The 26,873-nt window shown below is 43.8% G+C and overlaps 1 protein-coding gene across 1 annotated transcript; it reads right to left on the bottom strand.

Annotated features, from left to right (window-relative positions):
• On the bottom strand, positions 1–25,131 carry LOC308584967 (uncharacterized protein). Its single transcript, XM_081190377.1, has 16 exons — positions 24,893–25,131; positions 17,159–17,190; positions 15,288–15,335; positions 14,437–14,487; positions 13,775–13,804; positions 9,346–9,396; positions 8,180–8,223; positions 8,015–8,064; positions 7,180–7,400; positions 6,830–7,080; positions 5,878–6,009; positions 5,544–5,682; positions 3,240–3,293; positions 2,845–2,925; positions 1,408–1,680; positions 1–814 (listed from the first exon to the last, which is right to left on the bottom strand). The coding sequence occupies exons 1-16, from the start codon at positions 24,928–24,930 to the stop codon at positions 786–788; spliced, it is 1,524 nt and encodes a 507-aa protein (XP_081046503.1). The 5' UTR covers positions 24,931–25,131; the 3' UTR covers positions 1–785.
• Positions 25,132–26,873: the final 1,742 nt, after the last annotated feature.

The following is a 26,873-nucleotide window of genomic DNA, read 5'->3' as shown; positions in this document are numbered from 1 at the left end:
AACCCGAGGTACCACTGTACATAATATGTCTAAGTGGAAGCTTTCAGTCTCTTCTCATTCCCTTCAACAAGGGACTGGGAAAGTCTATAGCAGGAATGCTGCGGAGGTAAAGCATGAAGAACCACAGTGTGTGCAATTGCACCCATGGGGAGTGAAAAGACAAACCTGTTTGTATCTTCACAAAGGGGGTGTAGAAAAATCCCTTCTCAGGTGTGTGTCTGATGCATAACGCTGCAGAGATGGATTTAGGGCAGCACAACCAGTTCTGCCGCAGGAGAATTCCAAGCCTAGGGGAGCCACAGGGCATCGCAACTATGACCCAGTGAATTGAGCAGAATGGCAGGTGACAGGCAGAGGGCAGTGAATTTTGACCGCTGAAATGTGAAAGACCACAGTCCGTCCCTGAACTCTGGTATGAACGTGGAAGACAAGATAGCGAAGATCCCAGTTAATCCAGGCAGTGCAACCCAAGGAGACCTGAGAGGGTTTTGGAAGGCATTAATTCTCCTTGCACGGGTAAAACACGCATGAAGGCTGAATCTCCGACAGCAGGGCAGGCTAGGAAGTCATGTGTAAAAAAGCAACAAGTAGATAAGCATTTACATGAGTTCACAGTTCCACATGCTTTTCTTCCTTTCTTCTGCTCCAAAGTTTCCACAACTGGCCTATCTTTGTCACTTCATGGAAACCCTCCAGAGATTAAAACAGTTTGCAGAGCAAATCTTTTTTTGGAAAATGTACATGGAAGGAGATTCCTGATGTTTCTTCTTTTTCAAGCTGTTTCCTCATGACTTTGCATCTGCTCTTAAAAAACCTGTAAAACAAAAATAAATGAGAATTAAGGAATTGCTTAGAATTTAAGTGTGGCGTAACAGACAGTTAAAGTTCAGGTCCACATGTGGCATAGGCATCTGTATGCATGTGTGTCCATCCTTCACCATATCATAAATTAATACATTCACAAACACTTTAAAATTAATTGCAAAACTGCTCCGGAAGTTGCAGGGATGGTGGTTATGGAAGAGACACTCCCAAGTGACTGCCGTAAACATCTGTTCTCCTAACATGCTGGAAATTTGCAGGATCTACCGCTCCCATAGCTTGCCCCAGGCCATTAAAATATACATGATGCGTTTTCCATAAAGTGAAGGCACTGTGGACTCAGCTACATTAGTAAAGAAAAAGTGTTTTATATGTGTTATTACATTGTGACACCAGATGGCACTGTGGAGTCCCATCTTTTGCCAATGTGATTTCCCACTTTGAGGTTTACAACACGTTTTTCTGAAATGTTTTTTTGATGTGTCTAGATCCAGCCTTAGAAACTACTACTATCCTAAAAATATTCTGCCTCACCCTAAATATCTGAAACATCATACGCAAAGTATAAAGAGTGTTGATATTTACCTGTCAGAATTTCTAGCACATCATGGGATGCCTGGCCATTAAGACAGTCATATAAACTGCGGGCAGTTCCATTATTCTGTTCCGAATCCCTCCATTTCCGCAACATCATGCATTTATACATATTGACATCTTCTTCCTTTGCCTCAATCTGCTGGATGTCTTCGATGGACAAGCTAAGGCATTCAATGCCAATTACTTTCCAGTTTTTACCCATCTTCTTTGCAAGAATCATCAGCTGCTGATCAGTTAGTACTGCTGAAGCTTTCGCTCCATCTAAAAGCAGAATACAAATATGTCGTTATTGCTTTTACTTGGCCTGAGGGGGGAGGAATGGATATTTTAAAATTACTATCTATTTCTATTCTTGAAGAAGAAAGGAGAGGATTCAAATATAACTTGGGGTGCTCCTTCCCATCTTAGGCAAGGGCAGCTAATCATTGACTTTTCTTTGGAAGAGACTTACACACACACAAAATTATCAGATCGGGAAACACAAAGAGAATGAACATGCCAGGCCTGCAACATATACATACATAATTTGATTTGTATGCCACCTTTCCACTGTTCAAAGTGGCTTACAACAACATCATCAGCTTGCCGATCAGAAGGTCAGAGGTTCAAATCCCTGTGACGGGATGAGCTCCCGTTGCTCGGTCCCTGCTCCTGCCAGCCTAGCAGTTCGAAAGCACGCCAGTGCAAGTAGATAAATAGGTACCGCTCTGGCGGGAAGGTAAACGGCGTTTCCGTGTGCTGCTCTGGTTCGCCAGAAGTGACTTAGTCATGCTGGCCACATGACCCAGAAGCTGTACTGGCCAATAAAGCAAGATGAGCACCGCAACCCCAGAGTCGGCCACGACTGGACCTAATGGTCAGGGGTCCCTTTACCTTTAACAGTATTCCAAGTGTGGTCGCATTGTGTTCAAAATAAGCCATCTCTCTCATCACCCCCTTTTCTAGCATTCCATTTTCCTACAGGCTCTTTTTCAAGGCTTTTTGATACCACAAATCCACAAAAATAGGTACTTCCTATCTATGGATAACCCTATTATGATGGCAACAGTTTCTTACTACCTTTGGCATCATGAGCAATTTTCTACTGGAGTTAAAGGGTTGATTTTGTTCCTGTGCCAACTAGTTCTTTATCTAGTTCAAACCTCGGTATACTGATCAACGTAAACTTTCTAAAAATATGGTTTGTTAAAATGTATTGAAATGATTGAAGAACTCCCTCTAGTGGATTCCTAAAGACACGGTAATATACGGGTTAAATTTATGCTTTCATATTAATAGCTGCATTCAAATTAGGTGTTCAGAATCTTTGTGCAAATACAAATGCATGGGTTTTCAGCTGAAATTGAAAACATAAATTCCTTGCAGTATGAAAGGCTTAGAACGTGGCTAGATGCTAATCTTCTTTAATTTCACAAAATCCTTTACCTGAAGCGTTGATGGCTTTTAGCCGTTTGTTACAAAGCTCATCTTCTGAAAGACTGGTGCTGGATTTTCGTCGTCTTGTGCCTAAGGAATACATGGCAAAGGAAAAAGTTTCAAAATACGTAAGTTGTTGTGCTTTCTAAATAAGGTTATGTAGGCTTGAATCTAAGCCACAGATGGAGGAAAAGGAAAATCAGCAGGTTGTGCACTAACAAGAGTACTGCCTAGTCATGTAGTGGAATGCTGAAGAACTAAGCAAATATATTTAACATTGCAAAGATGCTTGGACAGTCCCACTGGAAACTTCTGCACAAGTCATAAATCCATTGAGAGCTGTACATTGTACAGGAGAAGTTCCCAGCTGATTGTTTCATGCATACTGCTTTATAATAACTTACTGTTAGTGGATCTCTTCTGCTTATTGTTATTCTGGTTATGTAAGATCCAGTCACCTGTTAAATAGAAATGTTTTCAAAAGAAAATTAAGGCCCGCTGTATCGCGTAATTGGCAGTGCAAACGAATATGCCACAATTCTCACAAAGAAGAAGTATTAATCTGTTCCCCCCGCTTCTCAGTAAAGCACAAATAAAATAAAATAAATAAAATAAATCAAAGGACTTTTTACCATTATCTTTGCTCCCTGGCTTTTAGCCACAAAAGAAGCTGCATCTCACTGATTGTATTATAAGTAAATGACAAGTTATTCATTTATTTTTAAATCCCACCACTGAAAAAAAATGAATGCCCAACCTTAAAAGTAACACTCTCTGCAAACCCAAACAGAAGGTCGTGTAATAATAATAATAAGTATTTATTTATATTCCGCCCTCCCCAGCATAGCATGCAAGTAATTATGGGAGGGTTTCTGTTGAGAACCATAGGAGCTGTCCAGTCTGAACAGACAGCTAATTAACATATGAAGCTGGTGGGACCTATCACCTGGAGATTTGGATTTGGAGAGAAGCATCATCATATGTGTAAATTCAGTAATTTGAAAATGCATCATCCATAGAAGAAGAAGAAGAAGAAGAGTTTGGATTTGATATCCCGCTTTATCACTACACTAAGGAGTCTCAAAGCAGCTAACAATCTCCTTTCCCTTCCTCCCCCACAACAAACACTCTGTGAGGTGAGTGGGGCTGAGAGACTTCAGAGAAGTGTGACTAGTCCAAGGTCACCCAGCAGCTGCATGTGGAGGAGCAGAGACGCGAACCCGGCTCACCAGATTACGAGTCCACCGCTCTTAACCACTACACCACACTGGCTCATGTGCGAGTCCATACTGTTCATGGTGAACTGTTTTGATAGCTTTGGATCAGGCATCCCCAACCTGCAGTCCTCCAGATGTTTTGGCCTACAACTCCCATGAGCCCTAGCTAGCCAGACCAGTGGTCAGGGATGATGGGAACTGTAGTCCAAAACATCTGGAGGGCCGAAGGTTGGGAGTGCCTGCTTTGGATAGTAGTGATTACAGAAAAATAGGAATCTAGAAGCTTGCTTTTGACTGAAACTGGATTCTGTTTGGGGAATTAAATGATGTGGTAATAACTGCCATTGCATGAGAACCAAATGACAGTAAAATGAGAGTAAAGTGCTTTTGGTTCCACGCGTACTACATCTTTCAACTACTGAAGGAGTAAACGGAATGCTGGATCATGAGTGTCAATATGGCCAATAATTGCACAGATTCATTTAAATTTGTATACACTGGTACCTTGGTTCTCGAACTTAATCCATTCTGGGAGTCCGTTCGACTCCTGAAACCATTTGACAACCAGGCACAGCTTCCTATTGGCTGTAGGAGCTTCCTGCACTCAAGCGGAAGCTGCGTTGGACGTTTGGCTTCCGAAAAACGTTTGCAAACTGAAACACTTATTTCTGGGTTTGTGGCGTTCGAGAGCCTATTTGTTTGGGAGCCAAGCCGTTTGAGTACTAAGGTACTGCTGTATTGGTTATATAATTTAGAAAGATGGGAAAATGTACACAATGCAAGAGGAAACAAATTAAACAATGCTTTAAAAATATTGTATAAAGCATTTGCCTATTCAAAATAATATCCTCCCACTGATATTTTTATTTGTTGTTGATAGAAAACAGAAATAGCAATATATGCTTCCACTTTTCTTTTTTGCAGAGTTGCTCCCTTAAACTCATACCTCAGACTAGTCTCTAAACTCTTCCCGAGTTCAAAGAGCATTTTGTTGATTGGGGGAGAAAGTAGACTGCATTAACGGCAGCATACTTTCATCACATGCCGTATTTTTGCCTGATACTTTTTTTTTCTTGAATCTGCTCTTTCACACAACCCAATTTCTCTAGTTCTGCAATGTTTTGGAGGGCAGCTTTCTTATTAGAAGAAGTAAAAAGGACCTCTATGTTTGTGAGTGGGACTGTGACCGGAAAATGCATAGTCTCATTTGGATTGCGGCCAAATATGTTGGCTGCAATTCATTATTGAGGCTCTATGCACATTTACTTGGGAGTGTAACATGAGACTGAACTGTAAATCAGGTTATTTGTTCGCTTTTAAAAATTATACCCCGCTTTCTACCACATCTGAAAAATGCAAATAAGAAAAACAACAACATGCAACATACTGTCCAAAAATTGAAACAGATTTAAACATCAGTGAAGTCCCAAATAAATCAAACACTGTTAACTGCACATACTATGTAATGAATTGTGTCTAAGGAAAACTCACATTCTCGTAGCTTTGCTTTCCACACAGTTTCTTCTGACTCCACATCCATCAAAGATAACACAAGTTCTGTTGGCTGGTCTAAATATACCTCAAAGAAATGTTTCTGTGCTAGCGTAGAGTCATCAACAAACTCCATTTCCTAGAAAGTGAATATCAGAATATTGAAAACCCTTTTGTCAAAGCAAAAAGTTTGTTTTCCTAGCTAAGCTTTTATATAATGCATGTATACGATGTCACAACGTGTCAGGAACACTGCACAAATGACAATTATCATCATCTTTTAGACAAGGACATGCATCTTGACAATCCGATTATAGAAGAATAAAGAACATACCTCAGGGTTTATGTCAGCTTCTGGGACACTAGTTAATTTGTATTTCTTCCCAACTTGGAGTAATTTATGACAAGGGGGTTTCTCAATTTTAATGAATCTATTGGAAGAGCGCTGTATGGTTTTTGACACATCCTAAAATTAAAACAGAACTTTTTTTAAAATCATGATTGCCTAAGTCAAGAAATCAAAGACCTACCTAGACTTGTTGGAGATTTTGTTGATATATTAAATTTCTTTCATCTACTGAGAAATTGCAGTTCCCTCCCTCGCTTCCTAACAAATTAAATGCAACAATCATGTGATTCTTACAACAATTACTAGGATCATTCACCAAGCAGTTTCTGCAGTACTCAGTTGAATATCCTGTTGTAGCAACTGGAACCCTAATGGTTCTCCTGGCTGCACACACTAGAGTTTCCAACTCACTGGGGGGAAAACAGGTTTTTGAGATCTGGGGCTCTAGCTGCCAGACAGGAGGGGTTGGAAGACAGCCTTCTTTCCTCATCCAGTGTCCAATTGAACCCAGTGTTCCTATAGGTTCTGCCCTCAGGGGTGTGCAAGTTCCACCTTGTCCTACAAGCCTTCACCTCCTGAATGGCCACCAGGTCCTTCTTACTTGCTAGAACTTTTTATTTCATGAGTTGACAGCTCCAGTGGGCACTGGAATACAGTCATACCTAATTTTCAGGTTGCTTTTTTTCAGCTTACGGACCACCGAAACCCAGAAGTACCGGAACGGGTCACTTCTGGGTTTTGGTGGTCGCACATGCGCAGAAGCGCCGAATCGCAACCCACACATGAGCAGACGCACAGCTGCGGGTTCCGAACTCTGTGGGTTGCGAACGTGCATCCTGCATGGATCACATTCGCAACCCGAGCGTCCACTGTACAGGAAAATGCCATGCTGGCAGCAAAGAAACTGATTCAGACATCGCCCAAAAGTTGATCTTACCTTTATAAACGAGCTGTTGTTGCCGGCTACATACACATGGAATTTCAAGGAAGGGTGGTCGTTGACAACTTTGTATAATATAACAACCCCGTGGTAACACACTGGATCGTATTTCTCAATAACTGGGCCAACAGGGGACAGGGAGCTCACACGCCATTTGACATGAGTGGTTGAGTGATCAGCAGAACACTCAAATTCTGGGCCGCTGCTTTTGAAATGGAACACGTTGAAGGTCATGTCAGAGGAATGATCTGCAGAGAAACATTGAACGCTTTTTAACGCTTCCTAAAAACAGAGTAAGTGCCCCAGCAGATAGGCAAATATGTTTAAATTCACTGAGCAAGTCTTACCATTCAGGCAGAGGGCGTGTGGAAACTGAATGGAAGTAAGAACAGAAGGTGATTTGCACTTGACGTCAAATATGGGGCCCACGACAATCCAGGGATCTTTAAGGTAAGCAGCATACTTGGTCCAAGACAAAAGGGAATACTCAATGACTGCGGCTTTGGTTACTTCGAAGATCAACCCCGTGATTGTACACTGATAAATTCCTTCGTCGTCCAACTTCAACCTGCATATGTGACACATAAGGTGTAGTTTTCAGTACGTGATACAGCATAAAGGTAAAGGGACCCCTGACCGTTAAGTCCAGGCGCAGACGACTCTGACAAACGGGGATGATATATGCATGTGCTTCCTCTGCATTTTCTTGTCCTTCCAAATACATGTGGAAAATACATTTATATACAGTCATTCCTCGGGTTGAATGTGCTTCGGGTTGAGCGCGTTCGAGTTCGCTCCGCGGCAACCCGGAAGTAACGGAGCAGATGCTCAAAATGATGTCATGCTCCCCTTCCTCTTCTCGTGTACCCTCCAAAATTTGCTCTGCGGAGGAGGTCAGGGGTACCCCCAGAACAGCACACAGGAACAGGGAGAAAGGAGGACTGCTTCGTTTGGAAAGCTGTTGTGCTTGCAGAGACAGAACAACTGGAAGAATGCAACATTTATTTCCACCCTGTAGGTCCCCTTCTGCTCTTCCGCTTCCTTTACTGCACAATAGTAGACAAGTGTGCATTCGGATTTGCCAAATATATGTCTGTGTACTGTGTAATCATGCAAAAAAATAATAATAAAACAAAGACATTTTTTAGGATGTAATTTTCAATTATATTGACCAAAACTTACCAGAATCGTCCTCTAGAAAGCTTTCTGGGAGCTACTTGTTCATGCTGGTTCTTTATATTAAAATAAAAATAAAAATGGGAAAAGCAAATTAGGAGGACATTAGTATCGGATTTATGAAACGACTTTTAACACTAGTTCGTATCTGGATTAAAAAAAACCACCTACTTGTGGGATCTTGCAGCGTTCACAGTGTCGATGGGTATTAACTTCTAAATGGAAAGAGAGAGAAGTTTCTTAAACTGAAAATAGTTTAAATTGTCAGATACATGTTTTTTTCTGTTATGATTTTTATTGAGTATAAATTGTACATATACATATATTCTTGATTTCTCTACAGCATAAATTCTTAACTTAATACATTATACATCTTCCCATACAAATCTTTTTCCACCCGTGACTTCACTGAGGTTTCCTTTTACTTACTGTGTTATTTACTCTTTATTTCATTTAATTTTCCCAATTCTTTCTCTTTCCATTATACTCTTTACAAGATTTAGTCGAAACATAACCAGGATATAGCTTGAGAACAATGTTTTTTTCATGTAATCTCTTACACATAGCCAATCCTTTTTGGCTAGGTTGACCTCTAATTACCTCCGTCATTCTTGCTAACTATACATATTCACAAAATATTTCCTCTTTGCTATTAGCATTCTCGCCATCGTTGTGCCGTATAAAAATACTTTCTTTTTTCCGCTTGGGGATGTTGATATTCATAATTCCCAGGAGGAAGAAGGGGGTCAACTTAAATTTTAAAAAGTTCGAGGAAATTAGACAGTTATGCACAGATTGGTTTCAGTACCATCAATTGAATGAGGTGTTTAAATCAGACATTAAAATCGGGTTCCAAAAAGAAATCTCAGAAATAGAAAAAGAATTACTAGAAAATAATAGGAAATTGTTATCAAAGACTTACAAAGTATTATTGGATTGGGAGTTAAAAGATGAGGAGATAAAAGAGGCAATGGTAAAATGGGCAATGGATTTTTGGTTGCCCAATACAGATGGAACACTGGAAAAGGTTCTGGCAAAGTTCACAGTTCACAGTTCAAGTTCACAGCATGTTACACAATTAAAGAGAATTATTTAGAAATGTTATATGGTATATGACCACCTATGGCAAAAATTTATAAATCGAAATCAAATAAATGCTGGAGGCATAACAATGAGGAAGGAACAATGTTACATATGTGGTGGGGGTGTAACAAAATTTTAAAAAATTGGAACTCTGTCTACGATGAATTGAAAAAAATGCATAAAATCACATTCAGGGGAAACCAGAAACCTTCCTCCTGTCAGATACATGTTATTCTTAAAGAAAAGTATTATACCTGATTCAACACAATGCAGCGGCAGTTCTTCTTTCATTTTCAGATCCTCATCTATAAACACAAAAAAATGCATCTTTGATTTGTTTCTGTACATCATTATTTGGAATGAATCATAAACTGAAGCAAGACTTCTCCACAGATATTTAAAGATGACATTCTGAATGACACCGTGGCTATTTGAAGGCTCCTTTGGTTTTAAAATTTGCATTTTATCATATTACACTTTTTATTCATCATACATCTTTCAACGTTCTGGGCAAAAATCTGTTCAAATCTGCTTGTGCCACAGGGATGAAGCCACAATTCTCCCAGCTTCACTATTCATTTTTGATAATACTGTATAGTGCTTCTTCTTGCAGAATTATTATTAGTATATATTATGTTTTCCCCTAACAGTGGAACCTGGCATCGTTAATTACACCTCACCAGGCTAAAGTGCTTCTGCTCAGCTAAGCTGGCTGTGAGTCCTGAAAGACCTGCTCCTGCCTTGCAGGCCTTTTTCAACCTGGCCTGGGAGGGCAGGGCCCAGATTGACTCCAGCTACAAAAGCTGAGGCTGCTGATGAGGCCAGAGACTTTCTTGCTCAGGCTTCCTCAACCTCAGCAGTCCAGATGTTTCTGGCCTACAACTCCCATGATCCCTAGCTATCAGGACCAGTGGTCAGGGATGATGGGAATTGTAGTCTCAAAACCTCTGGAGGTTGAGGAAGCCTGGTCTTGGTTGTCTTTTTGTGGAGACCCAGCTCACTGAACATGAGGATCCAAAGCCCCCTCCGTGAACCGCTATTGGCAGGATTTGCAGCTACAGCAGCAGATATGCTGTATACTTACAAGAATATTTTATTCTTTTACTAGTTATGCTGTTTCAGATGTGCCTTTTATATTTGACTTCATTTAGTAATGCTTTCTTTTGAAATGTTTAAGTTTTCTTTTTGTTAACTTTGCTCTGCTAAATGTGCATTCTGCAATTGACCTCCTCTTTAGTGTTTTTTTAAAAAATGTTTACGATATTTTAGTTTCCTATTAATTATGTTTGAATGAATGTTAAATGTCTTTAAATGTATACTTTATATTTTGCTTTTTTCAGTAATGCTTTATTCTGGGGTTTTTTATTTGATATTTTAATGTAGGTTATAAACTGCTTTGAGTCCCCCCCCAAAAAAAAGCAATACAGAAATGAAATGATGATGATGAAGAAGAAGAAGTAACGGAGCCTATGTCTATAACCCTCCATTTTGGTGATTTCTTAGAGGTCCACATATCATGTTATGGGAAATTCTAAGTCCTGTACTACAAAAAAAAGTGTGCAGAATTGTTTGTATACCTTCCTCTACTGGTATCCCACACAGCCTTAGAAGTATATCATGACTGCCATTCTGTAATTCTTTACTGATCTGTTTAATTTAAAAAGGTAAAAAAGGTAAAGGACCCCTGGACAGTTAAGTCCAGTCAAAGGCGACTGTGGGGTTGTGGCGCTCATCTTACTTTCAGGCCAAGGGAGCCAGCATTTGTCCACAGACAGCTTTCTGGGTCATGTGGCCAGCATGACTAAACCACTTCTGGCACAATGGAACACAGTGATGGAAACCAGGGTGCACGGAAACGCCGTTTACCTTCCTGCCAAAGCAGTACCTGATACAAATTCATATCTACTTGCACTGGCATGCTTTCGAACTGCTAGGTTGGCAGGAGCTGGGACAGAGCAACAGGAGCTCACCCCGTCACAGGGATTCAAACTGCTGACCTTCCGATCAGCAAGCCCAAGAGGCTCAGTGGCTGAGACCACAGCGCCACCTGCTCCCCACGATCAGTTTAACAGTGTAGTAAGCGCTACTCATACTCAGTGCTACTCATACCTAGCAAGGTACATTACAATTCACAGCAACAATAGCTAGTTCAGGACCCACCCTATGCTTGTAACTGCAATTTGTTCTAAACTGTTTGTATTTCTTTTTTTTAAATTGCTGCAAACTGCTGTAGGACCTTTTGGTGCAGAGCAAGTGAGAAATCTAATAATCAATAACAAACTGAAACAAAAACAAACGAGAACAGAAAAGATTTATGGATTTTTGATGGAATTAGCAGCTGTCCTTCTAAGGTCTTTATTGGACTAAATTTCAGTTTGTTGTGGCATCACGGAAAAGAATGTGTAAATACATGCAAAAAACCAGCACCCCTCTTTCTTACCTCAGGCAAAACATTATTATTTGTAATGCCTGCATACATAATTATTTGCAACACATAGTTGTATGAAAGCTTTGTTTGTACAGTGGTGCCTCGCAAGACGAAATTAATTCGTTCCGCAAGTCTCTTCGTCTTGCGGTTTTTTCGTCTTGCGATGCACGGTTTCCCATAGGAATGCATTGAAAATCAATTAATGCGTTCCTAGGGAAACCGCCTTCAGACCAGGTCCGGGGACAGTCTGTCCCCGGACCTCTTCTGAAGGCTGGGGGGGGGGACAAGGGCTTTTCTTCCCACCCCCAGCATTTTAAAAAACCCTGGAACAGCGGAGGACTTCTCCGCTGTCCGGGGCGATCTTAAAATGCTGGCGGGCGGCATTTTAAAATCGCCCCGGACAGCGGAGGACTTCTCCGCTGTCCGGGGCAATTTAAAAGCCCCTGGGAAGGCAGGCAGGGGGGACAAAGACTTTCGCCCCCTGCCCGCCTTCAGAAGGTGTTCCCGCCCCCCGCCCCACTTCGGAACAGCTTTCCGAAGTGGGGCGGCTGGGGCAGGTGTCCCCGCCCCCCCCCGCCCCACTTCGGAACAGCTTTCCGAAGTGGGGCGGCTGGGCCTGGTGTCCCCGCCCCCCCTCCCCACTTCGGAACAGCTTTCCGAAGTGGGGCGGCTGGGCCGGCTGTTCCCGCCCCCCCTCCCCCCTTCGGAACAGCGTTCCGAAGTGGGGCGGATGGGGCGGCTGTTCCCGCCCCCCCTCCCCCCTTCGGAACAGCGTTCCGAAGTGGGGCGGATGGGGCGGCTGTTCCCGCCCCCCCTCCCCCCTTCGGAACAGCGTTCCGAAGTGGGGCGGATGGGGCGGCTGTTCCCGCCCCCCCTCCCCCCTTCGGAACAGCGTTCCGAAGTGGGGCGGATGGGGCGGCTGTTCCCGCCCCCCCTCCCCCCTTCGGAACAGCGTTCCGAAGTGGGGCGGATGGGGCGGCTGTTCCCGCCCCCCCGCCCCCCTTCGGAACAGCGTTCCGAAGTGGGGCGGATGGGGCGGCTGTTCCCGCCCCCCCGCCCCCCTTCGGAACAGCGTTCCGAAGTGGGGCGGATGGGGCGGCTGTTCCCGCCCCCCCGCCCCCCTTCGGAACAGCGTTCCGAAGTGGGGCGGCTGTTCCCGCCCCCCCTCCCCACTTCGGAACAGCGTTCCGAAGTGGGGCGGATGGGGCGGCTGTTCCCGCCCCCCCTCCCCCCTTCGGAACAGCGTTCCGAAGTGGGGCGGATGGGGCGGCTGTTCCCGCCCCCCCTCCCCACTTCGGAACAGCGTTCCGAAGTGGGGCGGCTGGGGCGGCTGTTCCCGCCCCCCCTCCCCACTTCGGAACAGCGTTCCGAAGTGGGGCGGCTGGGGCGGCTGTTCCCGCCCCCCCTCCCCACTTCGGAACAGCGTTCCGAAGTGGGGCGGCTGGGGCAGATGTTCCCGCCCCCCGCTTCGGAACAGCGTTTTAAAATGCTGGGGGTCGGCAGCGAACGCTCCCGACCCCCAGCATTTTAAGATCTCCCCGGGACACGGGGAGATTTTAAAATGCTGGGGGTCGGCAGCGAACGCTTCGCTCCCGCCCGCCAGCATTTTAAGAACGCCGGGGCAGGCGGGGGGAAGGCAGGCGGGGGGGGAGCAAAGACTTTTGCCCCCCGCCGGCCTTCAGAAGAGGTCCTCTTCTGAAGGCCGGCTGTGGGCGAAAGTCTTTGCTCCCGACCGCCAGCATTTCCCTATGGGCTTTCGTCTTGCGAAGCAAGCCCATAGGGAAATTCGTCTTGCGAAGCGCCTCCAAAACAGAAAACCCTTTCGTCTTGCGGGTTTTCCGTCTTGCGAGGCATTCGTCTTGCGGGGTACCACTGTATTTGTATATTTAAGAAATAAGAGCCTATCTGTGCATGATTCTCCCATACCTGGTAATTATCCAGACCTGAATACAGAGGTTCTGTTTAGACATCATGGCTAGTAGCACTGAGGTCCTCCATCATTCCTTAATCTTGCCATGTATTTAACTGTAGAGCCATAGTGCTTTATTAAGGGGTATTCTTTGAATTTTATGTACATTCAATAATGGCCTCAGCTAATTTTCAATAAGAATTGTCCTTAAACTACTTCATGTCCCACTTAACATAAACACTCAAAAGTCACTCACTCCCATCTATGCACATGGCTTTTACTACCTTGCAAGAATCCTCTTACAGATCTTTCTCAAAGTAAGGATAAAATTTAAAAAAGCACTCACTTGGTTCATTTAGATCTGCCTCATCTGTATCTGTAAATGAAAAGGCCTCATTAAACATAAACTGCAGTGTCCATTTGTTTAAAATATAAATAAGTGCAGGGATATTAACAACAAAATACATTTGCCAGTTACTGTAGGGAGCCATTTCCTCCCATTGTTTTCCTGATCATCCTGTTTTGCCACATTTGTTGCCAATTTCTAAGCATATTTATGGCCTGCTGTTGCTGTGACTACCAGCTAAACACCAATATTTAACAAATACAATGTCGTGTTTGCCTTCTTCCCCCTTTTTTCTCTTTACTGATAAATAGCCACGCACACACAAAATGTAGCAAAGGAATACCCAATGAAAGGCAAGCAGGTGGCTTAAATTCATATCTGGTGGCTGTCATTTCAATAATTTAAGATGCATTTTAAAGAGACATTAAGGAAATATAAACAAGTGTGATCTACAACAAAGTGTTGCAGCATGGAGTGCTCCCACCAAGGTTCCAGGGATGCCATTGGACAATTGGGGGGGGGGAGTTCTTCCCTGGGGGTTCCCTCCAACCTTTAATACGTTCCTCTCATATGTGAATGGTGCTGTTTCAGCTATATAAAGATTCACACTAGAAAATAAATCCACTGTTAATATATAGAATAGGTATGATTCAATTACTGACCAGACTTGCTTTCAGAGCTGCTTTCCGAGTCGCTTTGGGAACTGTCGTTACCTTGACGAAATGAAAATCTATTTAGCCTTGGCAATTTTGAAACAGTTATTTAACATTAAGCTTTACTTTTTAAATGGTGCAGTTAAGACCACAACACAAGGTGGTAGTAGTAATAATAATAATAACAATAATAATAATAATAATAGTTTAAACCGTATACTGCAGGCATGTCCAAAGCCTATTTGGGGGGGGCCTAATCCAGCCCCCCTAGGGCAGTTTATTTATTGGGCTCAAATCCTTAAAAAAGCTCAACAACTTCAGCCCTAAAAAAGGGCAAAAACTTTGGTCAGCCGCCATGCACATTCACTTGATCACATCTGGCCCTCTTTGAAAAAAGTTTGGGCACCCCTGTTATACTGTAACACAACCCCAGTACACTGTAGTGCCACTCTGCAAAAAGTATTCTATCAGCTCTTCTGAAAGAGGTTGTAGAATAAAACCTGCACCAATAGCTGGTTCTTCCAGGAGGCTGAGGAAGAGACTATCATTGGCCTCTCCAACATTTTTGCTGCTGCAAGCAAGGATACTAGCGACAGCTGTTATGTCATCTAGCCTGGTGAGAGGACCACCTCCCCTCTGATCTGTCTTTAACCCAGGCTCCTTGGAGTGCAGGAAGCCCAGTATCAGTGTCAGTTAACTCTTGCTTTGCTTTGTATTTATGTACTTAAATCTAGACTGTTGGGGTTTTTTGTAATATTGAATTTATTCTGTGTTTGTTCAGCTTTTTTGATTATTGGTAGCATTTTCCAACTTCCATTAAAATGCACATGTATTTGGTATATCATTACGAGCATATTTACCCAAGTTGTTTTCCTGAGCAGAATCTTCATCTTTAGAACTGCTACTATCTGTTTTGAGGAGATAAAATATCAGTTGGGAATTCAGCACTCAGTGTCTTTCCCCACCTTTTCCCAAACACGGGGGAATAAATGAAATTTATTCCACAGACTCATGGGCCAGTTGTATAACACTGGGAATGATTCCAGCTCAACATTTTGCCCCTATCCCTAAAATAATTGCAGTCGCAGACCTCTAAGCAAGTACCTTCCATTCATAAGAATTAGCTGATCAAGGCATTGTTCCTCTTTGCTTTTTTAGCAAAAAGTTGGCTACTCCCAGCCCTGCCCTGGGAATAATTCTGCTGCTCAAGGCAACATTCAAAAGAAAGTTGAAGGGGAAGAACCCGGGCCTGAGTAATTAGCCTCAAGGCATACCCTTTGTGTTTTCAGGAGGAAGTCAACTTGCTATTATTTTGCAATGCACAGTAGTAACTTGATATGTGATTAGCTCATCTTTTAGTTTAGTACATATTAAACTTGGGTCTTAATCCTTGCTAAATCCTTGTAATCTTTGTCTACATAAAGTAGAAGGGCAATCAATATTTTTAATTTGTTTGTTGCTTGCCTGTTTCAAAAGTGTACATGCCACCCTGTCATTTAATTTTTTTTCCAGAGCAGCGCACATAATCAGAAAACAATAGAAGAGCAACGAGGCAGCATTACAATGGGACAAGTTATGTTGTTACCTCCAGTCACAACCCAGGTGTATTTTAGCTGCCATACTTTTCAGACTTCTGCTGCAGCAACTGTAATTTATAGCAGCTTCATGCACGTATGCATATATTAACTGTTCTAACAAAGAAGAAAAAAAATTTAAGGCAGCCCCAAGACTACATCTTAAAAGTAAGTAATTGCTTTTTAAAAAGCGGAGTTTCAGTATTTTGTGCATAATTCTCTTTAAACATTCACATATTACTTTGGAAATAGTACGGGATGGAAAATATTAAAAATGGAAGCTGCAAAAATTGCCATGAGCTGGAATTAAACTTATCTAAATTGACACTTACTTCTGAGAAAGCATGCATAAGATTGGGCTGCAATCCTATATCTATTTACCTAGGAGTCAATTCCAGGGAAATGGGATTCAAAATAGTCATGTATAGAATTGCACTGTAAGCCATGGTTTCAGACAGGGAATATTCACAGGCGTGCTGGGCATTGAACCTGTGACCTTCTGCATGCAAAGCAGATGTTCTGGCACTGAGCTACAGCCCTTCCTCCATGAAAGTCAATCCACAACAAACATAAATGTTTCTTGTTTAAAAGGCAGTGGTGACTTTTTAAAGTTCCAGTGAAGCATCAATGTAAAATGTTGACCACAAATCCACTGTCTGCAATCATGGGACCATTAACTTCAGAAGTATTACTTCAGGAATTAACAGGATTACTATAGAATAGGATGCCTCAAAAACTACTGCTTAATTTCAAATACATTTATAAGAATACATAATAGAGCTCTGCAGGAAGAACAATAGTGATAAAACATTAGAAAAACAAAATAAAATGTTTCAGAGACCTGATATTGGTGCAGCATTTAATACAACCACCTGACATTCAGAAGACATCTTAAGGCAGCCCTGTTCAGGGAAGTTTTTAACGTGTGATATTTTAGTGTATTTTTGGTTTCTATGGAAGCCGCCCAGAGTGGCTGGGGAGGCCCAGCCAGATGGGCGGGGTATAAATATATTATTATTATTATTATTATTATTATTATTATTATTATTATTATTATTATTATTACATGATCCACATCTATTTCAACAGAATTAATTATTTTTTAAAACAAATCTACTGGGGGGGGGGGAAATGATAGGCTTTCAAAAATTAGTTACCTTTATCATCCAAAGCTGAAACTTCAGATTCACTGGAAAATAAAGAACATATAACCATTTTTTTTGTTGTTACTGCAGAACTAAAATATGAGCTCTCCTATAGCATTTTTGAAGCATTAAATAATTGTTCAACTGAGTCACAAACATAATAGTGAATACATTCATTCATTAACCATTTCGGTGTTGTCCATCACATAAAGCTATACTGTAACAACCAGATCAACCAGAGAAGTCTATGAATAAGTTGTCTGTTTAGGAGAGTGAATGTGCAGGATTCTTATATTTACTACCCCTTATCCCCTCCACAGTCCAGTTTGTGCGCTAGCATGACTAGAACAGAGAGTCAAAGCTCAGCAGCATCAATACAAGGCTTTGTACATCAATCCTGTGTGCGACAAGGGCCTGCCCTTGAGGCCTGGTGAAGTGATGCCTCAGGCAACAGGGTCTACTGGGGCAGCACATCCCAATGTTGATCTTTCTTTCTCCCTCTCCCTGAGTTCTGCTATAGATCTTCCCCAACCATCCTTCGTTCCTGATGGGGAAGGAGGCGCCATTTTGGGGTCCACCTCAGGTGCCCAGTGTTAAGTTGTGGGTGAACATATCAGACGACACGGCGATTCTTCAAACAGCTCGTTTATTCACAGGCCAGAACAGAACTGAACTGAAGGGTTCTGCCAGCCTGCTTATATAGAGCTCCACTACAACGCAACAGTAACCACTTTCTGTAACTATCCAATCACTGAACATCACTTTCAATCCCTTATTTGCATATGTGGACCTGAGTGAAAACTATCTACAGTATCCCCCTGCTGGCCCAGGGTGAGAACTTCAGTACATAACACCCAGGACTCTGCCTCCAACAAAGCAAGTCTCTCTCTCTTTTTCACCCTACTGACTCTCTTGAAGCTTACAGCCACTTCACCCTCCTCCAAATGAGTAGGAATAAATAATGCCAAATTTCTAAGATCTCTGTAATAATCTAAACCAGGATTGTGAGTGTACTGGGATGCTACTTGAATATTCTGGTTCAGCTTTCATGGTGCAGATGCCCCTGGCAAAAATGCCGATGTAGATATCCTCTGAGCCAGAGTGTAAACATTACACCCCACCCCACCCTTTCCCGAATGGCCGCATGCATCCTATTCCTTCAGCAAACCTGTATTTTATTTTTTTAAGGAAAAGGGTCAACTTACACCAGCATAAGCCCTCAAATATGGGTGTTCTAAGGAAGTGGCGGGGACGAGATCAGGCAAGGGCTAACTCTGTTTAGCTCTGTCACATGACCTGGCAGCCCAGCATAACACAAAAAGCGTGCTGTAGATCAAACTCTATTTTAAAGGCTTGCTTTCCCTCTGCCAGGCATAGACCAGCTTAGCCAGCTGTAGCCCCGCTCCTGAACGGAGTCTCGATATGGCGTATGTACTTATGTACTTTAAGCCAGGTTCCCATTCTTAGAATTACTTCCTTAATATGCTGCTTAATCCTGTTAATTGTGCCTTTTTAAAATTGCTATTTTTATTTCAGTGTGCCTTTTCTTCCACATCTCTACACATTTAAACACGCACTGCATCTTGGGTTTCTGTTGCTCGTGCCTGAAGTTTTATCACCAAGTCATTTTGGGTTTTGCAACAACACAGCCACTGCAACTGAAAAAAAAGCTATCTAGCCACAAAACAGACACAGAGAAATGGTATTTTCTTTCCTAGGAAACCAGAGAAGAAAACAGTAGTGAAGGGTAGGGCAGAAGAAGACCTGTCATTTTGAGTGCCTTGTTTGTTTTCTCCAAAACATCAATAAGCATTATAGCACTGATTAAAAATGAAACAACGAAACCTTTGTCTTAGCTTGAACGTAATTCTCTCAAAATGCGTTGTCACTAATATTAAATGTTGCCATTTCATGCATTATGTTCATGCAAGCGGCGATTTTAAACTAAAGGTATATCTAGTTTTGTAGTTCTGTGCATGGTTTCCTGCTGATACTTATTCGGGGGGGGGGGGACAGATTACAAAATATCAATCCATTTCATACTGGTATTGTGAACCATCCATAAAATAAAAATGTTGGATAAAAAAATACGCAGTCACAGCCTCAGAAGAACAAATTTAAGAGCTGACACCCAGATAATGTTTAAGACATATAGTTCTACGATATTCAGCTAATTTGCTGTTCAGATACAACTGAATATAGTATAAATTATATTCAGATATACTGGCTTTTCAAGAGGATTAGACAAATTTATGGAGGGTACAATTCTCAGTGGCTGCTAGTCATGATGACTATACTCTGCCTCCACAGCCAGAGACAAGTATGTTTCTGAATGCCCATTGCCGGAAACTGTGGGAAGGGATGGTGCTCTTGTGACCTGCTTGCTGGTTTCCCATAGGCATCTTGTTGGCTTTTCATTTTCAGCTTTGTATTCTTGTTATTTAAAAAGCGCATCCAGATGTTCTGCTGTTGCACCCATAACCTAGGAGGAAGGTGCTATTTAGCTCCTATCTTTCATATCTCAGTTTCCTAACACTGCTAGGGAAACAATAAGCTTCAGAAAAACTGATAGCTGATCACATTGACCTGAAAGTCTGATAGTCAACTCTATGAACCGTTTGAGACTTATGACTAAGCTTTCCATCTGCAAATGATACAAACTTAGGAGTGCCTTGCACGCTTTTGTTTTCCTTCTATGCCACTGTTTATGTGACTGCTTGCATGAGATAACAAATGAAAGGGTATCTGTGCACCAGAATTATGGTTACGTTGTGTTTGAATTTCATTTCCCCCCCCCCACATAATTTTTTAAATTCATTATAAAATAACACCATTTTACAACACTGCAAAATATTTATTCAAATTATTTATCCACTTCAACAACAGTGTTTCACAGACCACAGATCTGTCTACAAATTAATCCAGAAATAATAAAAGCACACTTACAAAAAGGAAGTGTTGATTGTTGTTCATTTTTCTATTGAATATAGCAGTGTTCAACTATGTTTTCATCAGAGAAGACCCACTGAAATTAATGGACCCAATTACATTAGGTGCGTTAATTCTAATGAGTATACTCTGAGTAAGCCTCAGTTGAATACAATCTTAAGGGATCTATCCTACGTATGGGAAGCCAGCACAATCTACAACTACGTAAGTAATTTAATAAACAAAAATGATAATGAATAAACTTTATTGTCAATATGGAAGTGTCCATCAAGACTGCTCTTGCACAAAACCTCTGCATCAAATGAACAGAACAGGCTACAAGAGTAGGGTCAAAAACTGGCAGATAAGGTGGCAATGTCTGCCAGGATGAGCACATCTCCTGCTCAGCTGGGGTTCTGTGGCTCAGCTAGTGATATGCTGAAGCTGGCTGAGCTGAGCTTGATATAAGTCCCAAAAGAGAGGCATTCCAGCAGCATGGTGGAGGTAGGACCACAAATGTTCCTAGGCCCATTCAGCCCAGTCACATGACCTGGCAACCTGGTGGAGAACACTATTTTCTTGCCTCTGCCAGGCTTAGGCAGAGGAGAAGCAGCAGCAGCAGCACTACTGCTGAACCGGGTTTAGCTCTGCGATGACTTTATGTCTTCTTGCTTTTCACCAGCTTCTTGTGCATAGCATTGCTTCCAAAGTGGGATAATACTGAAGTATGTGGTTTGAAACCTGAGTTGTCAGCCCTCAGTGTATTATAAAGAGATACACAGAATGACATGCTTGATAATGACCTAACTCTGACTCATGGCAGTATCTAATGATTTTATGAGGATCATAAATGTAAAAGAAACAGTAAGCTTTTAATCTTTCCAGCTGGAGAGGAAAAACTGGAGGCCTAAAACACACACAAAAAAGAATAGGCCCCAAATTACTGGGAGCAGGGGGTGTAGCTTCAGAGGACAAACCTATTCATGCTTTTTTTAATTGCTAAGAAACAACTTGTTTCTCCACAATTAAAACACTTTCTTAGCATTAAAAAATTGGAAAAAGTTTAAAATATATATACTATACAATGGTACCTCTGGATACGAATGGGATCCGTTCCGGAGCCCTGTTCGCATCCTGAAGCGAACGCAACCTGCATCCGCGCATCTCGTGATTGGCCGCTTCCGCGCATGCGCATGACGTCATTTTGACACTCTGTGCATGTGCGAGCGGTGAAACCCAGAAGTAACACATTCTGTTACTTCCGGGTCGCCACAAAGCGCAACCCGAAAGCGCTCAACCTGAAGAAACTTCAGCCTGAGGTATGACTGTATATACAGAAAGCATCACCCTGTAAAACCAATTAATGAGGCCATGAAAAGCTCAATGTGTTCTTGTTAAGAATCTTTGTCAGAGGCAATGAGGTATATGTTTCTGCATAATCTCCTCAGACTTTTCTCTAGAAGCAATTCTCTCTGAATGGGTACTTGGCTGAGCAGCCTTGTGTGAGATGGATGTGGCCATCTTTTTCTCAATGTTTTTCTATCTTGACTCTAGAAGTTTCTCTCTCTGACAAGGTAGCAAAAGTGATCACTCTGTGAGACAAAACAGGGTGTGAACCATGCCTATAACTAGGTGCATTCAGATGTAACCTCAAGCCATATATTTAGCGATCTTGCATAACCAGTCCTCAGGCTCCTCCTTTTACCCCATGCACCATAATTCAAGATTCCCAGCAAATCCAGTCCAAAACCACAAGCTCGACCAAATTCCATTTGCTTTTAAGCTTGGCTCAAACCATGGTTTGGGATCCTTGTTTAATTGCAAACCATTGTTTCCTGTGTTCAAGTGCACCAGAAAAGAATGTAAGATTTGAAATAGTGGCACATCAGGTGTTCAGGGATGAGAAGAGGAAAGTGGTGCATTAAACGCTAACAGATTTTATTATGGCTTGTTTTATTTATATATTTATTTCAGCAACTGATGTACCACTTAACACCTTACCACTTCCTCCATGCCATGTATAATTTTACACACTTCTGTCTTAGGACTCAGCTACATTCGTAAATATAAAGCACTTTATATGCGTTATAACACTGTGACACCAGATGGTGCTGTGGAGTCCCGTTTTTCACCCATGGGATTTTCCTGTACCTTGGGTTAAGAACTTAATTTGTTCTGGAGTGGTACCTTGGGTTAAGAACTTAATTTGTTCTGGAGGTCCGTTCTTAACCTGAAACTGTTCTTAACCTGAGGTACCACTTTAGCTAATGGGGCCTCCCGCTGCCACTGCACCGCCACCGTGCGATTTCTGTTCTCATCCTGAAGCAAAGTTCTTAATCTGAGGTAATGTTTCTGGGTTAGCAGAGTCTGTAACCTGAAGTGTCTGTAACCTGAAGCATTTGTAACCCGAGGTACCACTGTATGAAGTTTACAATTCATTTAACTGAATTGCTTCTTTGATGTGTCTAGATCCAGCCTTACTTGCCCTTTCTCTGAAATACAGCAGCAGAACAAAGGATATAATAGTGCCATACAGTATTTAAGCAGTATTTCCTGTCTCATACCCACCATTTGCTATTACTTATATTTCTTCTGTTCCGCTTATTAGTAATATTGATATTATCACTCTTCTCAAGCAATACATCTCAGCTGCTTGAATTAAAAGTTGCAGAATATGTGGGTCAAAAAATTTACAGACCTAGAACAGAGGTCTAGCCTAAGAAACAGTGTATGGTTATTTTGGGGAGAGAAGGGAAAGAGATGTTGCCTTCAGGCATTTCAGTAGAGCTGAAAAGCATCCCGATTGCTGGTAAGGACCTATTTCTTTACTTGCACCTTAAGTGCTGAGTCTGAAGCTGTATAAAGGATTTCTCTAAAGGAAGGCACTATAGTATTCCAATATTCTCCTATTAAAGGTACCCCTGCCCGTACGGGCCAGTCGTGTCCAACTCTAGGGTTGTGCGCGCATCTCACTTAAGAGGCCAGGAGCCGGCGCTGTCCGAAGACACTTCCAGGTCACGTGGCCAGCGTGACGAAGCTGCTCTGGCGAGCCAGCACAGCACATGGAAACGCCGTTTACCTTCCCGCTATAAAGCAGGACCTATTTATCTACTTGCACTTAGGGGTGCTTTCGAACTGCTAGGTGGGCAGGAGCTGGGACCGAAAGACGGGAGCTCACCCTGCCGCGGGGATTCGAACCGCCGACCATGCGATCGGCAAGTCCTAGGCACTGAGGTTTTACCCACAGCGCCACCCGCATCCCTATTCTCCTATGAGGTAAAGGAAAAACCTTTACCTTTACTGCTGATTCTCCTATTATTGGAGATTATAGTGAATAATACTTAGTATTTAAGTAGCACATTTCAAGTTCTTAAAGTTTTTCCTGTGCAGGTGGACTAACTACCCCAGAAGGAGCACGACATGTCCCCCACCAGAAGTACTACCCCTCCTCTAACATCCCAGCTATGCAAATTCCGTGCAAATGAGTACTTCCAGTTGTTATCCTGAATCTCCCACTAATTGGCTTCTTCAGCGGATGGCCCAGGGTTCTAGTATCATGAAAGAGAGGAACTTCTCCCCATCCAATTTCCCTACACAATGCATAATTTTATGCACCTCTATCATGCTCCCATTTACCCCCTAGGCCCCCAAACGTTGCAACCTTTCTGCAGAGAGATCATCTTGGGTAACTTTTTCTGCCTACAATATCCATTTTGAGGTGCAGTGGATCAGAATCAGCATACCATTCCGGCAGGTGGGGGGGTCACATCCTGGATTTGTTAAGTGGCACTATGCAAACTTTGCTTCTGATCCCTTTTCCTAAAGGATCGCCAACCGTCATTTCACTTTTCCCACAGCTGGAGAGTGCAAATATGTGAGGTGGGTATTTCTTTGTCTCTGTGCGAGTCCCTTGAAACCTACTTACACCACACACTTAGAATAATAGGTGACTAGTACCATACAATCATAGAGTTGGAAGGGTCCCCGAGGATCCTCTAGGAATCTGCAAGGCATCGAACCCACAACCTTGCTGTTCTCAGCACCACGCTCTAACCAACTGAGCTATCCAGGCTGGTTTATCACGTCACTCTCCATTCCCCCTGGCGAGCTCTTCTGTATTCCGTTTCGGTTTGACTACCCTACCCTCGCTTTGACTACCTACCAGCAGCAAACGCGGCCCTCTCCCCGTGCCCAGCCCTGCCTCCGGATCGCAGAGGAGCAAGGCGAAATCACCGGCCCCGGGGTCGACCATTGCGCGCAGCCTTCGTCTCCATCTTCCACTCTGCCTCTCCCAAAGGCGCTTCAAAGGCGCCCGCGCGCCTTCCCTCAGGAGAAAGAGGCGCGCCCAGCGGCTGTGGGGAGAGGGGAGCCGAGCATGGGCTGGTGTGGGGACTTCCCCTGCCTCCCCGAAGAAGAGGGAAAGGCACAAAGAACCACAGAACACCGCCCCTCGAGCGAAGGGATCGATTCATGTCCCCCACCCCTCATTTCCCCCATCCTTGGCGACGGTGTGGAAACGTTCCCGCCATCCTCCCTCCCCTCAGTGCCAGGACTCGTTATCCTCCTCGGCTTATGCAATGGCGCCCTTCATTGTTGTTGTTGTTGTTATCGCGCCGAGCGCCGCGTGCTCCCTCCAGGCGCCGGAGACGCAAGGAAGCGCGCGCGCTCCAAGCCGCTCTCCTCGCGCGCGGGGTGGGCGACCTTCGGCGCCGAAACGAGCGAGCGAGGGCTGGGCGCTGGTGCCACTCGAGCCTCGCCGAGGTACCCTCGCCTCGCCTCGCCGCCGCCCGCTTCCCGCGCGCTGGGCCCCGGGCTCACCTGGCCTGCACCTGCCCGCACTCCTGGCCGCTGGTCATTGTGCGCGGAGGCGAGGCGCTGGGGGGAAACGTCCCTCGCGCGGAGGAGGATGAGCTGAGATGCAGCGCGGCCGGAGGGTGGGGGGCGGGCGAGGACGCATCCGGAGGGGAAGTGGCGGCTGCTGCAGCAGCAGCAGCCCAAGCAGGTCGAAGCCCAGCCCCGCGCGTTGGCTTGGCAACCGAGAGGCAATTATCGAAAAGGCGCGAAATCCCGAGAGGGCAGGGAAGCCGGGCGCAGTTTAATCCGCGCCTAGCTCCGAAAGGTGTTGGGTGGTCCTCGTCAGTCCAGATATGAAATGAGGGCAGTACTTTTCCTTCTTGGGCTTCTCGACCCGATTTAGTTAGGCTATTCCAAGGCTCTTAGTTGTTATCACACACAAAAAAGCCACAATGAAGAGGATAACGTCCCTGAATGCGAGGAGAGTGTGTTTCTACACACCACAAAAGCAAACCGCACAGGTGTAAACACAGAATTATAGAGTTGGGACCCCCAAGGGTCATCCAGCCCAACCCCCTGCAATGCTGGAATCTCATGACTGTTCTTGCATCTTGCTTGCTTGCTTGTTTTTGCCTGTAGCGCTCTCCTGTCCTTAACAACATCATGCAATGCAGGAAGCTCAGATCATCTATGACCGATGGCCACCCAACCTTTTATTACAAGGTGAACGGTCTGTTTTAAGTCTCATTAATTTCGAGAGATGATTTAAGCATGTCCTTTCCCTCTGTCGTTGAAATCAATGGGACTGAGAAGTACATAAGCATAAATACTTTTCAGCTTTAGCCAACTAAGCGTGAGGTCAATTGGAACGCGATCAGCAGAACACTGGTTCTGGAAAAGAGCATAGCTGCATACACAATGAATTAATGCAATCTCAAATAGGTTTTTAAGAAAGCACCCCAATAATTCAGATTCCAAGAATGAATGAACTCATTCATCGATCTTTGAAATGACATTCCAAGGAAGTTGCGATTCTACGGCCTGACTCATACATATACACCAGGCCAGGGCTACGATTTGGGTGGCAGAGGAGCAGCACACACTGCTCACCGCAGGGTGCAAAGAGGCCCATGTGGACAATGATTCTTTCCCCTCAAATAAATGAGGTGGGAAGATGTCATGAATTAAACCATTGCATCTATGGGTAGGCAGTGTATATTTCACATGTTGCCTCGGCATGCTTAGTGAGAGGCATGGCTTTGTTCTCTTGCTCTAGCACCACATTGAATGACAGTGTGTGCATGGACCAGGCTATGCCTTTGCCGTACACTAGGGGTGGGGAATCCACATGAGCCAAATGTGCCCCTTCAGCCCTGCTCCATGCCTTCTTCTTTGCCTGGATGGAATGTTCCTTTGACCTGTGATAGCGGACCTTGCTTGCCTGCCTTGATAGAGACATCAATGACTCTTGTGTGGATGAAATTCATCTTCACACAGTCATGCATCCATTGCCCCACATGCTTTTGCCTGTTCCCCTCACTGGGGATGTGGCCCCTGGAAGGTTGTTCATCGGAGTTAGTGGCCCTTGGGCTGGAGAAAAAAGCCTATCCCAGCTCCACGTTCTGCCTCTCATTTTTTTAACAGCAGCTGCTGCCCAGGAGGCAAGGGATGAAACTCATATAGGGGAGGAAAAGCACTCGTTCCTGATGAACATTGTGGAATAAGACTACTGCTGTTGTGGAGAATGTCTGCTGGCTGTAATGGGAAACAAGGTGGCTATGGGGCTGGGGGCAAGAAGAGACTAGGGTTTTCATAGGGAAAAGATCGTTGCTACCTGACCACTGCATTCTACAAAGCTTGCCTTCGGTGCATTTGTCTGCACCTACAAGTAGCAGTGGCCAGTGGCGTAGCGTGGGGGGTGCCAGGGGGGCAGGCCGCACCGGGCGCAACATCTGGGGGGGCGCGCTCGCTGCCTCCGGAGTCGCCGAAGAGCCTCGGGCGCAGG

The sequence above is a fragment of the Podarcis bocagei genome (genome assembly GCF_964188305.1).
Source record: "Podarcis bocagei genome assembly, chromosome: 4".
NCBI lineage: Eukaryota > Metazoa > Chordata > Lepidosauria > Squamata > Lacertidae > Podarcis > Podarcis bocagei.
The sequence above is the reverse complement of the archived record's forward strand: the minus strand, read 5'-3'. Positions and strand labels throughout refer to the sequence as shown.